This window comes from Oncorhynchus clarkii, chromosome 24, assembly GCF_045791955.1.
Source record: "Oncorhynchus clarkii lewisi isolate Uvic-CL-2024 chromosome 24, UVic_Ocla_1.0, whole genome shotgun sequence".
Taxonomy (NCBI): domain Eukaryota; kingdom Metazoa; phylum Chordata; class Actinopteri; order Salmoniformes; family Salmonidae; genus Oncorhynchus; species Oncorhynchus clarkii.
In genome coordinates, this window is record NC_092170.1 from 42038130 (window position 1) to 42058354 (window position 20225).

General features: G+C 43.9%; 1 protein-coding gene across 1 annotated transcript in view; it reads left to right on the top strand.

The window, feature by feature from the left end:
- LOC139383016 (rho guanine nucleotide exchange factor TIAM1-like) overlaps positions 1-20225 on the top strand; it is an 83922-nt gene that overhangs the window by 28721 nt on the left and 34976 nt on the right. Inside the window, exons 13-16 of the mRNA XM_071127309.1 lie at positions 327-408; positions 1647-1733; positions 9475-9687; positions 12148-12248. Coding sequence (XP_070983410.1) covers positions 327-408; positions 1647-1733; positions 9475-9687; positions 12148-12248 — 483 coding nt within the window. The remainder of the gene's footprint in view (positions 1-326; positions 409-1646; positions 1734-9474; positions 9688-12147; positions 12249-20225) is intronic.

The following is a 20225-nucleotide window of genomic DNA, read 5'->3' on the forward strand; positions in this document are numbered from 1 at the left end:
CTTTTCATCTCTCCATCTCTCTCCTTCTTTCTCTCTCTCTCCTTCTCTCCATCTCTCCTCTCTCTTTCTCTCTCTCTCCTCTCTCCTCTCTCTCCTTCTTTCTCTCCATCTCTCCCTGTCCTTCTCTCTCCTTCTCTCGATCTCTCTCTCTCCTTCTCTCGATCTCCCTCTCTTCATCTCTCCCTGTCCTTCTCTCTCCTTCTCTCGATCTCTCTCTCTTCATCTCTCCCTGTCCTTCTCTCTCCTTCTCTCCATCTATCTCCTCTCTCTCTCTCCTTCTCTCCATCTATCTCCTTCTCTCTCTCTCTCTCTCCTTCTCTCCACAGCTTTACAAAGAGATAGAGCTGGGCTCCAAAATAACCAAAGTCATCCAGTTCGACAGGGATGAGTCCTGTATGATTGGCTACGGTAAGGATGAGTCCTGTATGATTGGCTACGGTAAGGATGAGTCCTGTATGATTGGCTACGGTAAGGATGAATCCTGTATGATTGGCTACGATAAGGATGAATCCTGTATGATTGGCTACTGTAAGGATGAGTCCTGTATGATTGGCTACGGTAAGGATGAGTCCTGTATGATTGGCTACGGTAAGGATGAATCCTGTATGATTGGCTACTGTAAGGATGAGTCCTGTATGATTGGCTACGGTAAGGATGAGTCCTGTATGATTGGCTACGGTAAGGATGAGCCCTGAATGATTGGCTACGGTAAGGATGAGTCCTGTATGATTGGCTATGGTAAGGATGAGTCCTGTATGATTGGCTATGGTAAGAATGATTGGTTACGGTAAGGATAAGTCCTGTATGATTGGCTACGGTAAGGATGATTGTTTACGGTAAGGATAAGTCCTGTATGATTGGTTATGGTAAGGATAAGTCCTGTATGATTGGTTACGGTAAGCATGATTGGCTACGATAAGGATGATTGGTTACGGTAAGGATGAATCCTTTATGATTGGCTATGGTAAGGATGAATCCTGTATGATTGGCTACGGTAAGGATGATTGGTTACGGTAAGGATAAGTCCTGTATGATTGGCTACGGTAAGGATGATTGGTTACGGTAAGGATAAGTCATGTATGATTGGTTACGGTAAGGATGACTGGCTACGGTAAGGATGATTGGTTGCGGTAAGGATGAGTCCTGTATGATTGGTTAGGCACCCTATTCCCTATATAGTTCACTACTTCAGACCAGAGCCCTATAGAACCCTATTCCCTATATAGTGCACTACTTTAGACCAGGGCCCTATAGAACCCTATTCCCTATATAGTGCACTACTTTAGACCAGAGCCCTATAGAACCCTATTCCCTATATGTAGTGCACTACTTTAGACCAGGGCCCTATAGAACCCTATTCCATATATAGTGCACTACTTTTTTATACAGAGTGAATATTTCCACTCGCGGTTGTGATGTATCCTGTTATTGACTTCCAGTCACATCTCAGATTTCCTGTCTTTCTTAGACCAATCCCTGTCAGGGCAGAGAAAATAAATCCCAGGTGATTTAGTGATGTGCTTTCAATTAATGAAGTGTTTCTCTCTCATCTCACTCACTCACTCACTCACTCTCTGTCCCTCTCTCCCTCCCTTTCTCTCTGTCCCTCTCTCCCTCCTTCTCTGTCTCTCTCTCCTCTCCTCCAGGGCTTTCCATCTCAGTGGTAGAGGAGGATTTGGTGCAGCAGCTCTACATAACCGATGTAAAGGCGGGAGGATTGGCCTTCGCTAGAGGTTCATTACAAATCCCAACTCAAATGAGTTTCCATCTCCATTTATCTGTGTCTGAGTATATAACAGAACAGACAGGGCAGGGACAGGGACGATATGATTAGTTTCATGCCAGACAGAGAGGAGAGGGATGATATGATTAGTTTCATGCCAGACAGAGAGGAGAGGGAAGATATGATTAGTTTCATGCCAGACAGAGAGGGCAGGGAAAGGGAAGATATGATTAGTTTCATGCCAGACAGAGAGGGCAGGGAGAAGGAAGATATGATTAGTTTCATGCCAGACAGAGGAGAGGGAAGATATGATTAGTTTCATGCCAGACAGAGAGGAGAGGGACGATATGATTAGTTTCATGCCAGACAGAGAGGAGAGGGAAGATATGATTAGTTTCATGCCAGACAGAGAGGGCAGGGAGAAGGAAGATATGATTTTTTTCATGCCAGACAGAAGAGAGGGACGATATGATTAGTTTCATGCCAGACAGAGAGGAGAGGGACGATATGATTAGTTTTATGCCAGACAGAGAGGAGAGGGACGATATGATTAGTTTCATGCCAGACAGAGAGGGCAGGGAGAAGGAAGATATGATTAGTTTCATGCCAGACCGAGAGGGCAGGGAGAAGGAAGATATGATTAGTTTCATGCCAGACAGAGGAGAGGGACGATATGATTAGTTTCATGCCAGACAGAGAGGAGAGGGAAGATATGATTAGTTTCATGCCAGACCGAGGAGAGGGACGATATGATTAGTTTCATGCCAGACAGAGAGGAGAGGGACGATATGATTAGTTTCATGCCAGACAGAGAGGAGAGGGACGATATGATTAGTTGCATGCCAGACAGAGAGGAGAGGGAAGATATGATTAGTTGCATGCCAGACAGAGAGGAGAGGGACGATATGATTAGTTGCATGCCAGACAGAGAGGAGAGGGACGATATGATTAGTTGCATGCCAGACAGAGAGGAGAGGGAAGATATGATTAGTTTCATGCCAGACAGAGAGGAGAGGGACGATATGATTAGTTTCATGCCAGACAGAGAGGAGAGGGACAATATGATTAGTTTCATGCCAGACAGAGAGGAGAGGGAGAGGGAAGATATGATTAGTTTCATGCCAGACAGAGAGGAGAGGGACGATATGATTAGTTTCATGCCAGACAGAGAGGGCAGGGAGAGGGAAGATATGATTCGTTTCATGCCAGACAGAGCGGGCAGGGAGAGTGAAGATATGATTAGTTTCATGCCAGACCGAGAGGGCAGGGAGAGGGAAGATATGATTAGTTTCATGCCAGACAGAGAGGGCAGGGAGAAGGAAGATGTGATTAGTTTCATGCCAGACAGAGGAGAGGGACGATATGATTAGTTTCATGCCAGACAGAGAGGAGAGGGAAGATATGATTCGTTTCATGCCAGACAGAGAGGGCAGGGAGAAGGAAGATATGACTAGTTTCATGCCAGACAGAGAGGAAAGGGACGATATGATTAGTTCCATGCCAGACAGAGAGGAGAGGGACGATATGATTAGTTTCATGCCAGACAGAGAGGAGAGGGACGATATGATTAGTTTCATGCCAGACAGAGCGGGCAGGGAGAGGGAAGATATGATTAGTTTCATGCCAGACAGAGAGGGCAGGGAGAGGGAAGATATGATTAGTTTCATGCCAGACAGAGAGGGCAGGGAGAAGGAAGATATGATTAGTTTCATGCCAGACAGAGGAGAGGGACGATATGATTAGTTTCATGCCAGAATGAGAGAGGGAAGATATGATTAGTTTCATGCCAGACAGAGAGACGATATGATTAGTTTCATGCCAGACAGAGAGGAGAGGGAAGATATGATTAGTTTCATGCCAGACAGAGATGAGAGGGAAGATATGATTAGTTTCATGCCAGACAGAGAGGAGAGGGACGATATGATTAGTTTCATGCCAGACAGAGAGGAGAGGGAAGATATGATTAGTTTCATGCCAGACAGAGAGGAGAGGGATGATATGATTAGTTTCATGCCAGACAGAGAGGAGAGGGAAGATATGATTAGTTTCATGCCAAACAGAGAGGGCAGGGAAAGGGAAGATATGATTAGTTTCATGCCAGACAGAGAGGGCAGGGAGAAGGAAGATATGATTAGTTTCATGCCAGACAGAGGAGAGGGAAGATATGATTAGTTTCATGCCAGACAGAGAGGAGAGGGACGATATGATTAGTTTCATGCCAGACAGAGAGGAGAGGGACGATATGATTAGTTTCATGCCAGACAGAGAGGGCAGGGAGAAGGAAGATATGATTTTTTTCATGCCAGACAGAAGAGAGGGACGATATGATTAGTTTCATGCCAGACAGAGAGGAGAGGGACGATATGATTAGTTTCATGCCAGACAGAGAGGAGAGGGACGATATGATTAGTTTCATGCCAGACAGAGAGGGCAGGGAGAAGGAAGATATGATTAGTTTCATGCCAGACCGAGAGGGCAGGGAGAAGGAAGATATGATTAGTTTCATGCCAGACAGAGGAGAGGGACGATATGATTAGTTTCATGCCAGACAGAGAGGAGAGGGAAGATATGATTAGTTTCATGCCAGACCGAGGAGAGGGACGATATGATTAGTTTCATGCCAGACAGAGAGGAGAGGGACGATATGATTAGTTTCATGCCAGACAGAGAGGAGAGGGACGATATGATTAGTTGCATGCCAGACAGAGAGGAGAGGGAAGATATGATTAGTTGCATGCCAGACAGAGAGGAGAGGGACGATATGATTAGTTGCATGCCAGACAGAGAGGAGAGGGACGATATGATTAGTTGCATGCCAGACAGAGAGGAGAGGGAAGATATGATTAGTTTCATGCCAGACAGAGAGGAGAGGGACGATATGATTAGTTTCATGCCAGACAGAGAGGAGAGGGACAATATGATTAGTTTCATGCCAGACAGAGAGGAGAGGGACGATATGATTAGTTTCATGCCAGACAGAGAGGGCAGGGAGAGGGAAGATATGATTCGTTTCATGCCAGACAGAGCGGGCAGGGAGAGTGAAGATATGATTAGTTTCATGCCAGACCGAGAGGGCAGGGAGAGGGAAGATATGATTAGTTTCATGCCAGACAGAGAGGGCAGGGAGAAGGAAGATGTGATTAGTTTCATGCCAGACAGAGGAGAGGGACGATATGATTAGTTTCATGCCAGACAGAGAGGAGAGGGAAGATATGATTCGTTTCATGCCAGACAGAGAGGGCAGGGAGAAGGAAGATATGATTAGTTTCATGCCAGACAGAGAGGAGAGGGACGATATGATTAGTTCCATGCCAGACAGAGAGGAGAGGGACGATATGATTAGTTTCATGCCAGACAGAGAGGAGAGGGACGATATGATTAGTTTCATGCCAGACAGAGCGGGCAGGGAGAGGGAAGATATGATTAGTTTCATGCCAGACAGAGAGGGCAGGGAGAGGGAAGATATGATTAGTTTCATGCCAGACAGAGGAGAGGGACGATATGATTAGTTTCATGCCAGAATGAGAGAGGGAAGATATGATTAGTTTCATGCCAGACAGAGAGACGATATGATTAGTTTCATGCCAGACAGAGAGGAGAGGGAAGATATGATTAGTTTCATGCCAGACAGAGATGAGAGGGAAGATATGATTAGTTTCATGCCAGACAGAGAGGAGAGGTACGATATGATTAGTTTCATGCCAGACAGAGAGGAGAGGGAAGATATGATTAGTTTCATGCCAGACAGAGAGGAGAGGGACGATATGATTAGTTTCATGCCAGACAGAGAGGAGAGTGACGATATGATTAGTTTCATGCCAGACAGAGCGGGCAGGGAGAGGGAAGATATGATTAGTTTCATGCCAGACAGAGAGGAGAGGGACGATATGATTCGTTTCATGCCAGACAGAGAGGGCAGGGAGAGGGAAGATATGATTAGTTTCATGCCAGACAGAGGAGAGGGACGATATGATTAGTTTCATGCCAGACAGAGAGGAGAGGGACGATATGATTAGTTTCATGCCAGACAGAGAGGAGAGGGAAGATATGATTAGTTTCATGCCAGACAGAGAGGGCAGGGAGAAGGAAGATATGATTAGTTTCATGCCAGACAGAGAGGAGAGGGACGATATGATTAGTTTCATGCCAGACAGAGAGGAGAGGGAAGATATGATTAGTTTCATGCCAGACAGAGAGGGCAGGGAGAAGGAAGATATGATTAGTTTCATGCCAGACAGAGAGGAGAGGGACGATATGATTAGTTTCATGCCAGACAGAGAGGAGAGGGAAGATATGATTAGTTTCATGCCAGACAGAGAGGGCAGGGAGAAGGAAGATATGATTAGTTTCATGCCAGACAGAGAGGGCAGGGAGAGGGAAGATATGATTAGTTTCATGCCAGACAGAGGAGAGGGACGATATGATTAGTTTCATGCCAGACAGAGAGGAGAGGGACGATATGATTAGTTTCATGCCAGACAGAGAGGAGAGGGAAGATATGATTAGTTTCATGCCAGACAGAGAGGGCAGGGAGAAGGAAGATATGATTTTTTTCATGCCAGACAGAAGAGAGGGACGATATGATTAGTTTCATGCCAGACAGAGAGGAGAGGGACGATATGATTAGTTTCATGCCAGACAGAGAGGAGAGGGACGATATGATTAGTTTCATGCCAGACAGAGAGGGCAGGGAGAAGGAAGATATGATTAGTTTCATGCCAGACAGAGAGGGCAGGGAGAAGGAAGATATGATTAGTTTCATGCCAGACAGAGGAGAGGGACGATATGATTAGTTTCATGCCAGACAGAGAGGAGAGGGAAGATATGATTAGTTTCATGCCAGACCGAGGAGAGGGACGATATGATTAGTTTCATGCCAGACAGAGAGGAGAGGGACGATATGATTAGTTTCATGCCAGACAGAGAGGAGAGGGACGATATGATTAGTTGCATGCCAGACAGAGAGGAGAGGGAAGATATGATTAGTTGCATGCCAGACAGAGAGGAGAGGGACGATATGATTAGTTGCATGCCAGACAGAGAGGAGAGGGACGATATGATTAGTTGCATGCCAGACAGAGAGGAGAGGGAAGATATGATTAGTTTCATGCCAGACAGAGAGGAGAGGGACGATATGATTAGTTTCATGCCAGACAGAGAGGAGAGGGACAATATGATTAGTTTCATGCCAGACAGAGAGGAGAGGGAGAGGGAAGATATGATTAGTTTCATGCCAGACAGAGAGGAGAGGGACGATATGATTAGTTTCATGCCAGACAGAGAGGGCAGGGAGAGTGAAGATATGATTAGTTTCATGCCAGACAGAGAGGGCAGGGAGAGGGAAGATATGATTAGTTTCATGCCAGACAGAGAGGGCAGGGAGAAGGAAGATGTGATTAGTTTCATGCCAGACAGAGGAGAGGGACGATATGATTAGTTTCATGCCAGACAGAGAGGAGAGGGAAGATATGATTAGTTTCATGCCAGACAGAGAGGGCAGGGAGAAGGAAGATATGATTAGTTTCATGCCAGACAGAGAGGAGAGGGACGATATGATTAGTTCCATGCCAGACAGAGAGGATAGGGACGATATGATTAGTTTCATGCCAGACAGAGAGGAGAGGGACGATATGATTAGTTTCATGCCAGACAGAGCGGGCAGGGAGAGGGAAGATATGATTAGTTTCATGCCAGACAGAGAGGGCAGGGAGAGGGAAGATATGATTAGTTTCATGCCAGACAGAGAGGGCAGGGAGAAGGAAGATATGATTAGTTTCATGCCAGACAGAGGAGAGGGACGATATGATTAGTTTCATGCCAGAATGAGAGAGGGAAGATATGATTAGTTTCATGCCAGACAGAGAGACGATATGATTAGTTTCATGCCAGACAGAGATGAGAGGGAAGATATGATTAGTTTCATGCCAGACAGAGAGGAGAGGGAAGATATGATTAGTTTCATGCCAGACAGAGAGGAGAGGGACGATATGATTAGTTTCATGCCAGACAGAGAGGAGAGGGAAGATATGATTAGTTTCATGCCAGACAGAGAGGAGAGGGACGATATGATTAGTTTCATGCCAGACAGAGAGGAGGGGACGATATGATTAGTTTCATGCCAGACAGAGAGGGCAGGGAGAGGGAAGATATGATTAGTTTCATGCCAGACAGAGGAGAGGGACTATATGATTAGTTTCATGCCAGACAGAGAGGAGAGTGACGATATGATTAGTTTCATGCCAGACAGAGAGGAGAGGGAAGATATGATTAGTTTCATGCCAGACAGAGAGGGCAGGGAGAAGGAAGATATGATTAGTTTCATGCCAGACAGAGAGGAGAGGGACGATATGATTAGTTTCATGCCAGACAGAGACGACGACGACGACGACATAACGACCTCCTTTAGAACCATTTGGCAGAACGCCGAGAATAGGTTCTATAAATGAAGCTCGTTGATAATAAAGAATGAATCAATTTCATATTGACTTCGAGTGTCCCTGTGTAGAATTTCCATAAGTGTATTTTTACTATTTTCTACATTGTAGAATAATAGTGAAGACATCAAAACTACGAAATAACACATATGGAATCATGTAGTAACCAAAAAAGTGTTAAACAAATCAAAATATATTTTATATTTGAGATTCTTCAAAGTAGCCACCCCTTTGCCTTGATGACAGCTTTGCACATTTGTGGCATTCTCTCAACCAGCTTCACCTGGAATGCTTCTCCAAAAGTCTTGAAGGGGTTCCCACATATGCTGAGCACTTTTTTGGCTGCTTTTCCTTCACTCTGCGGTCTAACTCATTCCAAACCATCTCAATTGGGTTGAGGTCGGGTGATTGTGGAGGCCAGGTCATCTGAAGCAGCACGCCATCACTCTCCTTCTTGGTCAAATAGGCCTTACACAGCCTGGAGGTGTGTTGGGTCATTGTCCTGTTGAAAAACAAATGATAATCCCAATAAGAGCAAACTAAAGGAGATGGCGTATCGCTGCAGAATGCTGTGGTAGCCATACTGGTTAAGTGTGCCTTGAATTCTAAATAAATCACTGACAGTATCACCAGCAAAGCACCATCCCACCTCTTCCTCCATGCTTCATGGTGGGAACCACACATTCGGAGATCATCCAATGACCTACTCTGCGTCTCACAAAGACACAATGGTTGGAACCAAAAATCTCCAATTTGGACTCATCAGACCAAAGGACAGATTTCCACCAGTCTAATGTCCATTGCTCGTGTTTCTTGGCCTAAGCAAGTCTCTTCTTCTTATTGGTGTCCTTTAGTAGTGGTTTCATTGCAGCAATTCAACCATGAAGGCCTGATTCACACAGTCTCCTCTGAACAGATGATGTTGAGATGTCTCTGTAACTTGAACTCTGTGAAGCATTTATTTGTGCTGCAATTTCTGAGGCTGGTAACTCTAATGAACTTATCCTCTGCAGCAGAGGTACCTCTGGGTCTGCCTTTCCTGTGACGGTCCTCTTGAAGAAACTTAATTCTTGAAAAGAGAGATGTTTTAGTCTGTGTTTCTGTTAGCACTTTGTGAAAACTGCTGATGTAAAAAAAAAAAAAATGCCTTCAGAAAATAAATGTAATTGATTCAGATAAAATAGTCCAACATCCAGTCATTATGCCGTTTTCAGCTGTGCTGTGATTATTATATTTATTTTAGTTCAGCTTGTACAATAATTTTCAGATGAGCACGAGTGAGCACACACGCACTAATATACCATCTTGGCTCTTCAGGTCTGAATGCGGGCGATGAGATCTTGCAGCTGAATGGGAAAGACTCGTGCAGATTGAAGTTCGGAGACATGAAGGGGGCGTTTTCCCAGGCCTCTCTGTCCCTGACCGTCAACACTCTGCCCTCCACGGACCGACGACAAATCTGTTACCTGCCCCCCCGACGCTCTGACGCACAGGAAGTCCTCCACACAGACATCTTCTCTGTGAACCAGGGTGAGTTACAGTAGTCCTCCACACAGACATCTTCTCTGTGAACCAGGGTGAGTTAGAGTAGTCCTACACACAGACATCTTCTCTGTGAACCAGGGTGAGTTACAGTAGTCCTCCACACAGACATCTTCTCTGTGAACCAGGGTGAGTTAGAGTAGTCCTACACACAGACATCTTCTCTGTGAACCAGGGTGAGTTACAGTAGTCCTCCACACAGACATCTTCTCTGTGAACCAGGGTGAGTTACAGTAGTCCTCCACACAGACATCTTCTCTGTGAACCAGGGTGAGTTAGAGTAGTCCTACACACAGACATCTTCTCTGTGAACCAGGGTGAGTTAGAGTAGTCCTACACACAGACATCTTCTCTGTGAACCAGGGTGAGTTACAGTAGTCCTCCACACAGACATCTTCTCTGTGAACCAGGGTGAGTTACAGTAGTCCTACACACAGACATCTTCTCTGTGAACCAGGGTGAGTTACTGTAGTCCTCTATACTGACGTGAACCAGGGTGAGTTACAGTAGACCTCTACACAGACATCTTCTCTATGAACCAGGGTGAGTTACTGTAGTCCTCTATACTGACGTGAACCAGGGTGAGTTACAGTAGTCCTCTACACAGACATCTTCTCTATGAACCAGGGTGAGTTACAGTAGTCCTCCACACAGACATCTTCTCTGTGAACCAGGGTGAGTTAGAGTAGTCCTACACACAGACATCTTCTCTGTGAACCAGGGTGAGTTACAGTAGTCCTCCACACAGACATCTTCTCTGTGAACCAGGGTGAGTTACAGTAGTCCTACACACAGACATCTTCTCTGTGAACCAGGGTGAGTTACTGTAGTCCTCTATACTGACGTGAACCAGGGTGAGTTACAGTAGACCTCTACACAGACATCTTCTCTATGAACCAGGGTGAGTTACTGTAGTCCTCTATACTGACGTGAACCAGGGTGAGTTACAGTAGTCCTCTACACAGACATCTTCTCTATGAACCAGGGTGAGTTACAGTAGTCCTCCACACAGACATCTTCTCTGTGAACCAGGGTGAGTTAGAGTAGTCCTCCACACAGACATCTTATCTGTGAACCAGGGTGAGTTACAGTAGTCCTACACACAGACATCTTCTCTGTGAACCAGGGTGAGTTACAGTAGTCCTCCACACAGACATCTTCTCTGTGAACCAGGGTGAGTTACAGTAGTCCTCCACACAGACATCTTCTCTGTGAACCAGGGTGAGTTAGAGTAGTCCTACACACAGACATCTTCTCTGTGAACCAGGGTGAGTTACAGTAGTCCTCCACACAGACATCTTCTCTGTGAACCAGGGTGAGTTACAGTAGTCCTCCACACAGACATCTTCTCTGTGAACCAGGGTGAGTTACAGTAGTCCTCCACACAGACATCTTCTCTGTGAACCAGGGTGAGTTACAGTAGTCCTCCACACAGACATCTTCTCTGTGAACCAGGGTGAGTTACAGTAGTCCTCCACACAGACATCTTCTCTGTGAACCAGGGTGAGTTACAGTAGTCCTCTATACAGACATGAACCAGGGTGAGTTACAGTAGACCTCTACACTGACGTGAACCAGGGTGAGTTACAGTAGTCCTCTATACTGACGTGTTCTCTGTGAACCAGGGTGAGTTACAGTAGTCCTCTATACTGACGTGAACCAGGGTGAGTTACAGTAGACCTCTATACTAACGTGAACCAGGGTGAGTTACAGTAGACCTCTATACTGATGTGTTCTCTGTGAACCAGGGTGAGTTACAGTAGACCTCTATACTGACGTGAACCAGGGTGAGTTACAGTAGACCTCTATACTGATGTGTTCTCTGTGAACCAGGGTGAGTTACAGTAGACCTCTACACTGACGTGAACCAGGGTGAGTTACAGTAGACCTCTACACTGACGTGAACCAGGGTGAGTTACAGTAGACCTCTACACTGACGTGAACCATGGTGAGGTACAGTAGACCTCTATACTGACGTGTTAGGGAACATTTGGGAATCTGGTAATATTGATATGCCAGCAGGACAGCTGCTCACCATGGTCTGTCTATGTTGTTGATGTTTGTATTGTTGATGTTTGTATTGTTGATGTTTGTATTGTTGATGTTTGTATTGTCGTTTGTATTGTTAATTGATGATGTTTGTATTGTTTATTTGTATTGTTTGTTTATTGTTTTTGCTGTTTGTATTGTTTGTATTGTTGTTGATGTTCGAATTGTTGATGTATTGTTGATGTTTGTTGTTGATGTTTGTTTGTATTGTTGATGTGTTTTATGTTTGTATTGTTTGTTTGTATTGTTGTTGATGTTTGTATTGTTGATGTGGTGTTCATGTTTGTATTGTTGATGTTTGTATTGTTGATGTTTGTATTGTTGATGTTTGTATTGTTGTTGAAGTTTGTATTGTTTGTTTGTAATGTTGATGTGGTGTTTATATTCTTCATGTTCCAGAGGAGATTCTGGATGACGGGGTTGGTCTGATGCTGGATAGTTCTGGAGACAGCCTGGACGACGACTCTGAGATCTTCAGCGAGGCAGACCAATGCAGAAAGGTAAAGGTTCTCTTCTCCTTCCTATTTCACCTCTATTCAAGCAGGGACGTCCCATTGAGACCCAACGTCTCTTTTCCGAGGGAGCCCTGCGTCACTAAAATGCAGAAAATACAAAGTGCATAATAATGAACCAGTGATACAAATGACAACAAACATTCATGTGATTATGTTGACCGTGTGGATCACCAGTGATTCGTCTCTGTGCTTCACTGAACATTGTGCTGCACCGTCTGTAATCTAGAGACGTCCCCTCTCTGCACCGTCTGTAATCTAGCGACGTCCCCTCTCTGCACCGTCTGTAATCTAGAGACGTCCCCTCTCTGCACCATATTCTGCACCGTCTGTAATCTAGCGACGTCCCCTCTCTGCACCGTCTGTAATCTAGCGACGTCCCCTCTCTGCACCGTCTGTAATCTAGAGACGTCCCCTCTCTGCACCATATTCCGCACCGTCTGTAATCTAGAGACGTCCCCTCTCTGCACCATATTCTGCACCGTCTGTAATCTGGCGACGTTCCCCCTCTGCACCATATTCTGCACTGTCTGTAATCTAGAGACGTCCCCTCTCTGCACCGTCTGTAATCTAGAGACGTCCCCTCTCTGCACCATATTCTGCACCGTCTGTAATCTAGAGACGTCCCCTCTCTGCACCGTCTGTAATCTAGAGACGTCCCCTCTCTGCACCATATTCTGCACCGTCTGTAATCTAGAGACGTCCCCCCTCTGCACCATATTCTGCACCGTCTGTAATCTAGCCTCTTGTCATGAGCCGTCCGGGCCGTTACTGAGAACCACGTACCAGATTTTTTTTTAACAAGGTGGTTAGCAATTGATTTTTAATAGTATTTCTTGCGCCTACCTAGCTTAAATTCTAGATGTCGGATTTACAACGAGACTGTAGCGTCCATAAAGTGACCTTTATGGACTTTAAAAAATGCAGGATTGACTAAGTTTGTAGCATCAGTTTTTATTAAATGTATCATTTATTGCTCTCGCGTTTCAGTCAACAATATGCTAACGTTTTTGTAGCATTTCTGACAATAATATATTTTTTTAGCTGAAGCTCTGAGTTCTGTAACACCGGTCTGCCAGTCATGAGAAGTGTATGGAACAAACCTAGACTACTGTATTTAGCTAGCTTTATGGTCGTGTTCAAGCTGAGGTTAATCAATAAATACAAACCTAGACTACTGTATTTAGCTAGCTATATCAAATCAAAAATCATCAAATCAAATTTTATTTGTCACATACACATGGTTAGCAGATGTTAATGCGAGTGTAGCGAAATGCTTGTGCTTCTAGTTCCGACAATGCAGTAATAACAAGTAATCTAACTAACAATTCCAAAACTACTGTCTTGTACACAGTGTAAGGGGATAAAGAATATGTACATAAAGATATATGAATGAGTGATGGTACAGAGCAGCATAGGCAAGATACAGTAGATGATATCGAGTACAGTATGTACAAATGAGATGAGTATGTAAACAAAGTGGCATAGTTTAAAGTGGCTAGTGATACATGTATTACATAAGGATACAGTCGATGATATAGAGTACAGTATATACGTATGCATATGAGATGAATAATGTAGGGTAAGTAACATTATATAAGGTAGCATTGTTTAAAGTGGCTAGTGATATATTTACATAATTTCCCATCAATTCCCATTATTAAAGTGGCTGGAGTTGTGTCAGTGTGTTGGCAGCAGCCACTCAGTGTTAGTGGTGGCTGTTTAACAGTCTGATGGCCTTGAGATAGAAGCTGTTTTTCAGTCTCTCGGTCCCAGCTTTGATGCACCTGTACTGACCTCGCCTTCTGGATGATAGCGGGGTGAACAGGCAGTGGCTCGGGTGGTTGATGTCCTTGATGATCTTTATGGCCTTCCTGTGACATCGGGTGGTGTAGGTGTCCTGGAGGGCAGGTAGTTTGCCCCCGGTGATGCGTTGCTGTATTTAGCTAGCTATATGGTGGTGTTCAAGCTGAGGTTAATCAATAAATACAAACCTAGACTACTGTATTTAGCTAGCTATATGGTGGTGTTCAAGCTGAGGTTAATCAATAAATACAAACCTAGACTACTGTATTTAGCTAGCTATATGGTGGTGTTCAAGCTGAGGTTAATCAATAAATACAAACCTAGACTACTGTATTTAGCTAGCTATATGGTGGTGTTCAAGCTGAGGTTAATCAATAAATACAAACCTAGACTACTGTATTTAGCTAGCTTTATGGTGGTGTTCAAGCTGAGGTTAATCAATAAATACAAACAGACATTTTGATTTGCTAGGTTATATAGCTAATGTTAGCTTGTACAAAGTCCAGCAACTAGCCTCTGCTAGCAGCTAGCTAAATATCAGGTAGCTAGCCATAAATAAAGGTAGCTAGCCAATTAATGTGGTTTTGATTAGCTAGGTAGTTATCCAACAAGTGAGGAAAGATGGCTAGCTATATTTTTTACCAAGTAAGGTTTTTCACGTAAGGCTGAAGTCGTCATGTGTAAACTGCTGATCTAGACACTTGCGTGTAGACAGAGCACAAACAAAATGTCCACAAATAAACATCCAAGGCTGCTATGATAGCCAATTCATTTTTAGCTAGTTAAGTAACCTTAGCCATCGTAAGATTGTAACGTTAGCTAACGTGTATGGCCAGTTCATGCACCACAATAGATTATACAAAACATAACTAGTTTGTTAAGTTTAAACCACCATATTTTGGGGAAACTGCCACGTTTTCTTCTTCTTCGTTGCGCTGACCAAGCTACAGTAATATGAGGTAGTCAGATTTCAGACAGGACAAACACTTGCAATTAGCTACACTACATTTCATTGAAGAACAACCAAGACCACACAAACTCATAGCCAATAAAACAAATGGTTTTGTTTAAATAAACAGTAAGCTAGTTATGAACCGCATATAGTAAAATGGTTGAACCCCAAACGCACATGTAAAACACTACCCCAGTTGTGCATGCTAGCATCAACTTATCAGAGTCGACTGACAGCATCGCTGTACAACAATATTCCAGCTCTGGAGTAAGCTTTTTCCTCTGCTGTGTTGTCATTTTGTTATAATTCAAAATTGTGCTGACTGATCAACACAGTGTCAGTTACTTTTTCTGAAGTTGCCTTGAAGTTGCCTTGAAGTTGCCATGAAGTTGCCATGAAGTTGCCTTGAAGTTGCCTTGAAGTTGCCTTGAAGTTGCCATGAAGTTGCCATGAAGTTGCCTTGAAGTTGCCTTGAAGTTGCCTTGAAGTTGCCTTGAAGTTGCCATGAAGTTGCCATGAAGTTGCCATGAAGTTGCCATGAAGTTGCCATGAAGTTGCCATGAAGTTGCCTTGAAGTTGCCATGAAGTTGCCATGAAGTTGCCTTGAAGTTGCCTTGAAGTTGCCTTGAAGTTGCCATGAAGTTGCCATGAAGTTGCCATGAAGTTGCCATGAAGTTGCCATGAAGTTGCCATGAAGTTGCCATGAAGTTGCCATGAAGTTGCCTTGAAGTTGCCATGAAGTTGCCATGAAGTTGCCATGAAGTTGCCATGAAGTTGCCATGAAGTTGCCATGAAGTTGCCATGAAGTTGCCATGAAGTTGCCATGAAGTTGCCATGAAGTTGCCTTGAAGTTGCCTTGAAGTTGCCATGAAGTTGCCTTGAAGTTGCCATGAAGTTGCCATGAAGTTGCCATGAAGTTGCCATGAAGTTGCCATGAAGTTGCCTTGAAGTTGCCATGAAGTTGCCATGAAGTTGCCATGAAGTTGCCATGAAGTTGCCATGAAGTTGCCTTGAAGTTGCCTTGAAGTTGCCTTGAAGTTGCCATGAAGTTGCCTTGAAGTTGCCTTGAAGTTGCCATGAAGTTGCCATGAAGTTGCCTTGAAGTTGCCATGAAGTTGCCATGAAGTTGCCTTGCAAACGTAAAAGGTATTCGGTGCATCAGGCTGGGTAAAACAACGCTATATGACATTCCATGTGCCAGCCCGGTCTCCTAGATTGGAAGTAACATAGTAAACGTAAAGAATTCGAAAACAAACCCAATTTGGATAAACTCCCATATCTACTGGGTGAAATTCCACAGTCTGCCATCACAGCAGCAAGATTTGTGACCTGTTGCCACAAGAAAAGGTCAACCAGTGAAGAACAAACACCATTGTAAATACCACCAATATTTATGCTTATTTATTTTCCCTTTTGTACTTTAACCATTTGTACATTGTTACAACACTGTGAATATACATAATATGACATTTGTAATGTCTTTATTGTTTTGGAACTTCTGTGAGTGTAATGTTTACTGTTCATTTTTGTTTATTTCACTTTTGTATATTATCTACCTCACTTGCTTTTGCAATGTTAACATATGTTTCCCATGCTAATAAAACCCCCTGGGGGGGAGAGAGAGAGGGGGAGGGAGTAGAGAGAGAGGAGAGAGAGAGAGAGCTCTCCTTTATATTGGACTCTTCCCTTCTTCCGCTGACTGAGGCTTTGACTGACCGACGGTCCTCTCCTCCGCTCTGGAATCTTTGGCTGTCCGTCCGCCTGACTGTGCTCTCCTCCTCTCCGTCTCTCCATCTGTCTGTCGTCTTTTCTGTCCGCCAGCCTCCCATGTCTGCCATGAAGAGGAGCAAGCGCTCCTCAGAGTCCATCTCTGACATGCTGCATCTGGTGAGCCTGCTCTCTAAAATAACTAGCTACATCTACTTCCTCTTTACTCACATCTTTGGGTTTTCTTCAGTGTTTGTCGTGCCTTTGTTCTTTTATTGGTTCATACCATCAACTGTGATTTTCTTGTTGGTTGGGCTATGCCGTATATTACGCTGTGTGAGACTGTTGTCTCTAAGTCAAGGCTACCTGATGTGGTGAGGTTGTGTGATTCCTGATGCTTTTAATCGCTGTGACTCACACCATAGCTGCTTCCCTAATGGCACCCTATCCACTATATAGTGCACTATGGGTCCTGGTCTAAAGTAGTGCGCTATAGCGGGAATAGGGCGCCATTTGGGATGCACACACTTCTCTAGGATGTTTGTGGACATTACAGGAAGCTGTGAGTCAGCGCTGTCAGCTAGCAAAGCTCTCCAATCTGTCACCACAGTCCCTAAGCACTGTCAGCTAGCGAAGCTCTCCAATCTGTCATACAGTCATTCTGTGAGCTGAAACTGTGACTCCTCCGCACTGTCACCTAGCAAAGCTCTCCAATCTGTCATAGTCATTCTGTGAGCTTTTTTGTTATACACATCTTTTTTTATACGATTTTATTTATAAAAATAAAAATGACCCCCCTTTTTCTCCCCAATTTCGTGGTATCCAATTGTTAGTAGTGACTATCTTGTCTCATCGCTACAACTCCCGTACGGGCTCGGGAGAGACGAAGGTCGAGAGCCATGCATCCTCCGAAACCCAACCAAGCCGCACTGCTTCTTAACACAGCGCTCCTCCAACCCGGAAGCCAGCCGCACCAATGTGTCGGAGGAAACACTGTGCACCTAGCGACCTGGTCAATTGTGTGTCGCCCCACGGACCTCCAGGTCGCGGCCGGCTGCGACAGAGCCTGGGCTCGAACCCAGAGTCTCTGGTGGCAGAGCTGGCACTGCAATGTAGTGCCTTTGACCACTGTGCCACCCGGGAGGCCTTTATGATTTTATTTGACCTTTTATCAGCAATACAAAACATCCACGTACAAACAGCAAACATCACACAAACATCCACATCACCCATGCTCAGACCTACTTGAATGAATGATTAGTCCCAATTCTTTTAGTTTTTTAAATATTTCGGACTATCTTATTCCTTGCCACCCATTCTGAAACTAACTACAGCTCTTTGTTGAGTGTTGCAGTCATTTCACTCGCTGTAGTAGCTGACGTGTATAGCGTTGAGTCATCCGCATACATAGACACACTCTGGCTTTACTCAAGATCGGTGGCATGTCATTAGTAAAGATTGAAAAAATGTAAGGGGCCTAAACAGCTGCCCTGGGGAACTCCTGATTCTTCCTGGATTATGTTGGAGAGGCTTCCATTAAAGAACACCCTCTGTGTTCTGTTAGACAGGTAACTCTTTATCCACATTATAGCAGGGGGTGTAAAGCCAGAACACATACGTTTTTCCAGCAGCAGACCTACGATCAATGATGTCAAAAGCTGCACTGAAGTCTAACAAAACAGCCCCCACATTATTTTTATCATCAATTTCTCTCAGCCAATCATCAGTCATTTGTGTAAGTGCTGTGCTTGTTGAATTTCCTTCCATATAAGCGTGCTGAAAGTCTGTCAATTTGTTTACTGTAAAATATATTTGGTCAAACACAATTTTTTCCAAAAGTTTACTAAGGGTTGGTGACAGGCTGATTGGTCGGCTATTTGAGCCAGTAAAGGGGGCTTTACTGTTCTTAGGTAGAAGAATGACTTTTGCTTCCTTTCAAGCCTGGGGGCACACACATTCTAGTGGGTTTAAATTGAAGATATGGCAAATAGGAGTGGCAATATCGTCCGCAATTATCCATCCAAATTGCTGGCATGTCATGCCTAATCTTGCCAATTAAAAAATGATCAAAGTATCAGTGGGTTTTGTGATGAATGAGCCATCTGATTCAATGAATGACTGAGTTTGCAGTTTTTGCCAAAACTTAAGGTGCTCCAAAGCTTGTTACTGTCATTTTTATATCATTTATCTTTCTTTCATAGTATAGTTTCTTCTTTTTATTCAGTTTAGTCACATAAATTCTCAATTTGAAGTACGTTTTCCAACGGTAATTTGCCATTCCTTTTGCCTGATCCCTCTCAACCATAACATTTTTCAATTCCTCGTCAATCCACAAGAAACTACCATGTTATCAGAATTTAAGATTTTAAATGTACTAGACACGTTTCATGGGAACGTTGCAACAAAAAAAAAATGTGTCCAGTTTTCTGTGGGTTAGGAGAATGTTCCATCAACGTCCAACCAAACATACACAGAACACGGTTGCAAATGTTCTCAGAACACGGTTGCAAATGTTCTCAGAACACGGTTTGCAAATGTTCTCAGAACACGGTTGCAAATGTTCTCAGAACACGGTTTGCAAATGTTCTCAGAACACGGTTTGCAAATGTTCTCAGAACACGGTTGCAAATGTTCTCAGAACACGGTTGCAAATGTTCTCAGAACACGGTTGCAAATGTTCTCAGAACACGGTTTGCAAATGTTCTCAGAACACGGTTGCAAATGTTCTCAGAACACGGTTTGCAAATGTTCTCAGAACACGGTTTGCAAATGTTCTCAGAACACGGTTTGCAAATGTTCTCAGAACACGGTTTGCAAATGTTCTCAGAACACGGTTTGCAAATGTTCTCAGAACACGGTTCATGGGAACGTTGCAAAAAAATGATACTCCTGAATCACTATGCTAAATTGCATTGACTTATTTCAGCACTTCAAGGGCTTTCTGTATATTTGTCTAATGTTGTTGGGGCATATTAACTTGTTTTTAATGATACTCCTGAAATGACAATTCTCACTAAAGTTGTTTCCGATAGGGAGGAGGGGTTAGGCCCTGTCCTGTCCCGAGCAAACCCTAACTATACTGCCCCAGTAAGCACCCTAGAGTTATCTGTTATTGGGAAATTGGTTGGGTCTTCGTCATTGGTGCTGGTGGCCTGGGTAGGGGAGGCACCCAACTGTCACATTTTTTAGAAATATAAGTTAATGTTATTATTTGGCAACAGTTACAACGCACTTATCTGATCATTAAAATGAGTTTCTCAATGAAAGATGGTAATCTGTAGGGTTACCCCCATCGAGTACAAATGATGATCACATTTCCACTACCTCTCGTAAATGAATTGTATTTATTAGTTCTATATAGCTGCACATTTCTCTGTGGTCTTCCTGAAATCCAAATCACATACTATGTATATCATTCCTTTAAAAGATCCAGCTGCAGATTGGGATTTTTATTTTAACAATATTGTGATTTCTGTCATTTGTCCCAAGTGATTCTGTTG